Below are 7758 nucleotides of genomic sequence, written 5' to 3' on the forward strand. Positions count from 1 at the left end.
TTGGTATGCAAGTCAAGCAACTTCGATGCACAGAATGTTCGAAGCATCATTGATAGAAAGGGTTCCACATTTGGCTCATAACCACAGATAAGCATTTCTAGAAGAACCTTTGTATTCTCTCCAAGAGGCATAAGCTCCAGCACATGCTGTGCCACCAAAGGATCCGTTAAAATAGCATCCAATTGGCATAGCGCCTCTCTTTGCCTCCTTTCAAAATACGATCCTTGACTCCACGAGTAGACAAAAGAGTAATAATCTGTCAATTCAGAAAGCAAGGCTGATACCTGCTCCACGCTAAAATAATCTGTCAATTCAGAAAACACAATTCAATGCTGCAAATTCACAATGACCTCCCATCATTACAGTGTGCTGTGGTCACTCTGGTGCAGAACTTGGCCTCTGCCTGTCAGGAAAAAATCAAACATAAAGAAAAAGGGGAAAAAGAGAAGAAAAACAGATTCAGTCAAGAAAAGATAATCATCAGCATAAGACAACAGAAGATATTCAGTCAACAACACAAGAGGTTCCTACCTATGCGAAAAAAGTAGGTAACTGGCCAAAGATTTTAGTGGAGGGTGCATGTGCAGCCCCCCCAGGAAACGGTGGTGGCTCTAGCTTGATTTAACATTGATTGCAGCAAAATTTTTTAATGCTTGTGTCACGGGCTAATCGATTGGGATTGTGACCGCGCGGCGACTCGGGCATTTTAGGATCGATTTGGATCGCCGAAGCACCTAAGCCAAGTCTTGCTTGATCGAACGCTCACTCGCTCGCTTACTCGGATCGTAGAGAGAGAAAGATTCTAGAGAGAGGAGCTTTGGAAAGAAGTATGCTTTGTATTGCGGAAGAAGTGGATGCTTCCAAATGAAGGAGGACACCCCTTCTTATAGTCGAGGGCCTCGAATTACAACCATTGATCTAGAATTTAACTGGCGGACGAGATCGCACCGCCTCAACTACCGACATAAATGTCAACTACTAGCTACCGACATACCAACTACTAGCTACCGACATAAATAGAGCTAGAGTCTTCTAGAAACTTCGGGAAGAAGGCTCGTTGGAAATCCGAGCGAGCACAAGAGGTCCACCACGGATGAGTCACGGTCGTCCCCGGGAACCTCTTGGATCAGTCTTCGTTCGGCCCGTGACATTTTCCCCCACTCAATTGAGCGACGTCCCCGTCGCTCACAGCTCGGCGAGCAGCCTTCCTCACACGAGTACGGGCTTTCTTCTTTTGGTTTTGTTTGGTGCCGACGCTCACGTATGAAGGACCGCATCCTTCTATGATCACCTCAGACTTGGCATGCGAGTACACCTTCGGCTTAGGCGTGGTACGCGGCGAGCACTCAACCTCGGGGAAGAGCACTTGAATCGGCATGGCGTGTGTTGGAGTAGGATCCAACTCTACCTTCGGCTTCGCCTCGGACAGCTTGTTTATGCACTTCATGGCCTTCAAGCTCTTGTTGAGGCGCCAGATTGTGGCGATGGTCTCGGTGTCGACCACCCCTTTGATCATGGGAATCGTCGTTGGGTATTTAGGATCGAGGATCACAATGCACTTCGTCCTCATGTCGATCATGGCTCTCACGCTATTGAAGAATTGAATAGCAAGTATGAGATCGTAATCATCGAGGGGGATTACCTTGAAATCCATCTTGCCCTTCCATCCGCCAATCTTGATATCCACTACTTCCGCAATACAAAGCATACTTCTTTCCAGAGCTCCTCTCTCTAGAATCTTTCTCTCTCTACGATTCGAGTAAGTGAGCGAGTGAGCGTTCAATCAAGTAAGGCTTGCCTTAGGTGCTTCGGTGATCCAAATCGATCCTAAAGTGCCCGAGTCGCCGCGCGGTCACGATCCCAATCGATCGGCCCGTGACACTTGCCTCATAGTGCTCTTGTGGTCCTGAACATCCATGAGAGAGAGGGAAAGAGACAAAGCTTTCGGGCATTTCGACAATTGTTACTTGCAAAGCTCATAAAGTTGCCATTTTGACAATTGTATATGCAGACGCACGTACAAGAGATAAAACAATAGCACGTACAAGAGATAAAACAATAGCCATTTCGACAATTGTATAGTGAATCTGGTGAAAAAGAAATTCTGTCCAACAACCAGAATGACGCCGATATAGGTCAAAGACTATAAATAGCACAAGCAAAATAACCACACAAATAAATAGTTAAGGACATTTTCTCATGGACGATGAAGTCCTAGTTACATCGTAGGCAGCTGATTTCAGAGAGATTCAATGATTTTCCTTACCATAGTAAGACTTGGTTCTTTGTATACACTTTAGGTTGATACTGAGCTACTCAATCAAAGATAACTGTCTCTTCTACAATGCTCAAACTGCTCGACTAGTTTCTTAAGTACCTTAATTTACCATAAGTCATCAAAGTTTTACCACAGAAGAACAGTCAAGTCATGGTCTGCAACTAGTAATATCCTTTAAGCAGCAATACTGTAATAAATCATGCGTGTCTTCTGAAGATAGAGATACTCTGCTATAAAAAGGATTTGATGAGAACATCCTATGTCTACCCGAGACTTGAATGCACTTATAGTTGATGATCCATCAATAGTCTCAGAGAAAGATGCATAGATAGGAGAACGAGCAACGCTGTCCAGCCTTCTTAACTCCCTGAAAGTTGATCTGTAAAAGAGCTGTGGAACTTCCAAGTTAAAAGAGAGCTCCAAAGTCATATGTCAGGAAAATTCTTTTTGTTTGTTTTCATAGATAAAGCAATACCTGCTGTAGATGTACCTATAAACTTAAACATTAACACCACACTGAATTCTACTAAGTGGAATCCAAAAAAAAAAAAAAGAAAACGAACCTTCGGACGTACGGGAGTCGCCAATGGGGTCCCTATCGGTGGGGCTTGGGGAGGCGACGGCGTCGGCAGCATCCACATTCAGGAGCAAGGGGCGCTTCACGGAGGAAAGAGAGAGAGAGAGAGAGCAAGCAGAGTGACCTTCGTTCATAGAGAGGGAGGCCAAAACGTGAGCAGGGGTTCGTCAATGTCAGGGTTGGCCAGTAAGGGCGCTTCGCAAAGGAAAGAGGGAGAGAGCGGAGCGGAGGTCGCAAAAGGGAGGCGAAAGGGTGTTGGCGACGGTGTCGAGGGCGGAGGCGTCGGCGTCGGTGTCGAGGGCGGAGGCGTCTGCGTCGGCGTCGGAGTCGGGGGCGACGGAGGCAAGCGGGGGCGTCGGTGTCGTGGTTTGCTGGAAGAGAGGCATGACTTCGAGGATGAAAGAGAGAGAGCACAGACTACAGGTCGTGAGAGGGAGGCGGAGGGGTGTCGGCATCAGAGTTGGGTTCAGGGGTGGAGGCGGAGGCTACGTTGGCGTTGGCGTCGGAGTTAGAGTCAAAGTAGGGGGCGACGGAGGCAACCGGCGGAGGTAGAGGTGGAGGGCCGTTGGCATCACGTTTTGCTGGAAGAGAGGCACGACTTCGTGGAGGGGGAGAGAGAGAGAGAGAGCAAAGCGAATGTCGCGAGAGGGAGGCGGAGGAGTGTCGGCGGTGTCGGTGTCGGTGTCAGGGTGGAGGGTGATGGAAGCAACTAGCGGAGGCGGAGGGGCTCAACCTTTATGTTTTCCTCTGAACCCTCTGCAATTTTGTTCTCCCCACAACAGAACGAGAACGGGGAAAGAGAGAGAGGAGAGAGAGCGTCAGAGCACATGTGCAGAGAGGTGGGCCAAGGCTACAGGAGAGAGAGAGAGCAGAGGAGGGCGAAGACGCAAATTTTTGAATCGCTGAAACATGGGTCCCGATTTACACGTGGAGTCCACGTAGCCAATACTTTCTCCTTTTTGGTTGAGGGAGTCTTATTTAGCCGAACCCTCCTCCTTTTGCTTTTTTGACATTTCAATTTCTTTTGTTTCCCTTTTTCAAAAAACCAAGTGGGACCCACACTTCTTTCACCTAGTCAAAAGAAGTCCAACTATTACATAAATTAACTGATCCCTAGAAACGACTGGGATTTGCCCCAGTGGCCACCCTTCCAACATGGAATGGGGAGGTGAGGGGTTCAAATCCCCACCTTCTCAGGGGGGATGGGATGGGGACGCGTAAGTTTCAGGAGTGGGTTTCGATTCCCACGCCCTGCAAGAGGCAGGGCAAAAGTTTGAGAGTGAGTGTAGAGTAGGAATAGAGTATGACTGATAATAAAAAAAAAAAAAAACTGATCCCTAGAAGCAGAACAAAAGTTTATATTTTGATGGACCATTATTTCCTGAAAAATGCCGAAGCAGCGGTAGGACTGAAAGATTTGATCGAGTATGGCATTTCTCTTTCGGAGAGGAAAATTTATAATTCGTGGCAAGTTCCTCATACAAAGCACTTAATGGTAATTAGGGGTGGCAAATGGGTGGGTCGGATCGAAAATGGATCGACCATATTTGACTCATTTAACCCGTTTTGACTCATATTCTTGTAGTGTAAACTTAATGACTCATACCCAATCCGACCCATATTGCTAAAACCTATTAATATTGTAGGAAAACGCACTTCTATTATATGCTAATTGGATTAAAACTTCAAATTAAATTAAAAATAGTAAATAAAATAAAAAAAGTTAAAAAAAACCTATAAATTGAAATATTTATAAAAAAATTAGACAAATTTAATAAAAAATTATAATTATTTTTAAATTATTTTTTTGAAAAATCGAATTTTAATTTTTTAAATAAAATTTTTAATTATTTTTATATTTTAAAAATTATATTTTTAATTATTAAAATATAATTTTTAATTTTTAATAATTATTTTTTTCTCTTTTCTCTTTTCATTTTTCTTCTTCGGTCGGCCGCCGGCCATGACGACGGCCGGCGATCGCGCGCGGCGCGAGATCGAGCTCGGCGGTGTCGGGCGGGCTCAATCTCCCGGATCCAACGAGACTTGAGCTCACCGGCGTCGGGCGAGGCTCGATCTCCTCGATCTAGCAAGGCCGAGGCCTCGCCGGATGCCGGCGAGACTCGAGCCTTAATGGATTGGGCGAGGCTCGAGCTCGCCGGCGTCGTGGGGCTTGATCTCGCCGATCTCGGCAAGGCCGAGGCCCCGCCCGACGCCGGCGAGCTCGAGTCTCGCCCGATCCGGCGAGGCTCAAGCCTCGCCGGTCGTTGGCGACTGTCGGCGAGCTCGAGCCTCGCTTGGCTGTTGCTGGCCGGCAAGCGGCGTTGCCCTACCGGCTGCCGGTAAGGAAGGAATAAAAAGAAAGAAAAAAAGAAAAGAAAAGAAAAAAAATGAACTTCATGTTTTTAGGTTTGAAAAATGGGTCGAAAATGGGTCATAACGTGACCCATTTTCGACCCATATAAAACTGAACTTAAAATGGGTCGAATGTGAGTTATGGCCCATTACAACTTCATAACTCACATTCGACCCATTTGTGAAAAATATGAGTGCAAAATCAGTCCATGACCCATTTTGCCACCTCTAAAGGTAATAGATACGAGAACTTTGTAGGTAACATTATCCAAGTTATGTAGCAACCCTAATATCCAGAATGGACCTTTCTACTTAAAAGATAAGAAAGCACTACCATGGGTTGGCATTACAGCGAAGAAAAGGTCGATTGAACATCTTTAATGGTACCGATATCTCTGTGACATCTACATCAACCAATTGATCAGCAGCTAGACAATATATTGCAACAAAGAAAAGGTCGATTGAGCATAACTAATCCGTCACAACATTCGTTTCATTTTCTCCAAAGTCAACATGTGTTGCAGGATGGCTTTAGGAGCCATGATCTATCTACCTGAGAAGGAACTGTTTTCTGGCATACAAGAGAAAGACCCTACACTTAGTGCTGATGGTTGATATGAAGTGGGGGCCTCATAGGTGCCACGTGCAAACTCAGGCACCGGGACTTCTAGCTGAAGAAATCTTATAACTTGTCCTGCTTTTGGCCTCATCTTGGGATCTGGATGCACACACCACAGTCCCACCATCATCAAGCAATCCATTTCCTTCCTATCGAAACTCGAACCCAATGTTTCGTCTGCTGCTTCAAGCATGTTTCTAGCAAGGTAAAGCTGCCAAACCCACTTGCGCAGCGGAACATGAAATTCTCCTTCCTGATATGTCCTCCTACCACAAATGATTTCTAGAGCCACAACACCAAAGCTGAACATGTCAGACTCTTTAGTAGCCCTCCTTTCACTTATATATTCTGGTGCCAGATAGCCATATGTCCCTACCACATCAGTCATTTGAGTCCTCAACTGGGGGTCAACAAGCTTAGCCAATCCAAAGTCGCCGAGCTTAGTGTTGAAGCTTGTGTCGAGTAATATGTTGGCGGCTTTTACATCTCTATGAAGAACGCATTGCTCTAGTTCTTCATGAAGATAATTAAGGGCCAACGCCAATCCTAGAGCGATCTTGTACCTCACATCCCATGGCAGACTTTTCCTGGTTCCAAAGAGATGATTATCAAGGCTACCATTAGGCATAAAATCATAGACAAGCAAATATTCACCTTCCTCCTGGCACCATCCAATAAATTGCACTAGATTTCGGTGCTTCATACGGCTTATTATCTTCACTTCGTTGGTGAACACCTTCTTCGAATGTCTGCCTTCCGCACAGATTCTTTTGATGGCGACTAGACGATCTAGACAGTTCAAAAATCCTCTGTAAACTTGGCCAGACCCTCCTTGGCCGAGTCTTCGATCATTTGCAAAGCCATTTGTAGCAACAAACAACTCTTGATAAGAGAATTTCAGTGGCCATGCTCCTTTCTCTTTGTCAATGTGAGTCAGAGCCTGAAACTCACATTTTTTTTTCATCTTGATCATAAATAAGGAAGAACCTGCTGAAATAACCAGCAAGAGACAAGCTACGGGAATTGTGATAAATGTTATCAACCTGTACATCTTAGATTTTACCCCTTTTTTTGATGTATCTGTTGATGGGGGACGTACAACATCCAAGTTTGAAGTGAACTCCCATGAATTGAGGAAGTGCCTCTCGTTGTACATGCCTTGCGAAGCTGAAAATCCAATTGCGACTGATTCAGGGAGAACATTAGCAAGATCAATTTGGCAAGAAAGCGAGGAACTTTTGTTATCTGGAGAAACCGGCTCATCATCAAATGACCAGGATACACTAAAATTCTTGGTAGTAGAATTATAGGTCACCATAACATCAGTTGCGTTGCCACTGTGTGATCCAGCATTCCAGGGGGTATAACTGAGCGGCCGGAGTGAGTTTTTGTTGATTCCTATGTGCTGCGTCGAAGGATCAAATTCAGAGTTTACCCAACTATCGAACTCGACCATGACGATTTGGTTCTGATGCCCATCAAATGTGCTTGCATTGAACAATCCGAAGAATCCACCAACTGAGTTAGGGGGGACTGGGAACCCAACAGGAGCAAGGAAAAGGGCAATACCATCACCGTATTGAGTGGGATTGTTAGTAGTGATGGTGAATGAGAAACGAGTAAAGAAGTCTGCTTGTCTCCCTGTAACAGAGTCCCATATATTGATGGGTTTGGAATATTGAATGCGGCCTACTTGAGCGAATGGTGTGACATCGATACTGGTTAGTTCAACGGATCCATACACAATTCTTGCAACTCCCTCGAGCAGTATGTCGCCTCTATTCGTGTCAAAGCTACTTATATTGAAGGAAAGAGAACTGACAAAGTGGTTCACAGGAGAGCAGACGAGGGAGAAAAGGATCAAGAGAGTGCACAAAGGAAGACAACAAGACATGGTTGTAAGGAGAAGTGCATTCTACAGCTGTTAAA

The 7758-nt window shown here is 45.3% G+C and overlaps 1 protein-coding gene across 1 annotated transcript; it reads right to left on the reverse strand.

The window, feature by feature from the left end:
• Positions 1 to 5578: 5578 nt before the first annotated feature.
• Positions 5579 to 7758, reverse strand: LOC108961153 (L-type lectin-domain containing receptor kinase IX.1-like). The gene has a single exon (XM_039318285.1). The coding sequence runs from the start codon at positions 7721 to 7723 to the stop codon at positions 5756 to 5758; it is 1968 nt and encodes a 655-aa protein (XP_039174219.1). The 5' UTR covers positions 7724 to 7758; the 3' UTR covers positions 5579 to 5755.

Source organism: Eucalyptus grandis, chromosome 7 (genome assembly GCF_016545825.1).
Source record: "Eucalyptus grandis isolate ANBG69807.140 chromosome 7, ASM1654582v1, whole genome shotgun sequence".
Lineage (NCBI taxonomy): Eukaryota > Viridiplantae > Streptophyta > Magnoliopsida > Myrtales > Myrtaceae > Eucalyptus > Eucalyptus grandis.

Excerpts from the sequence above, each read along its gene's own strand:
- LOC108961153 (XM_039318285.1), bottom strand. The coding sequence starts at position 7,723 with ATGTCTTGTTGTCTTCCTTTGTGCACTCTCTTGATCCTTTTCTCCCTC.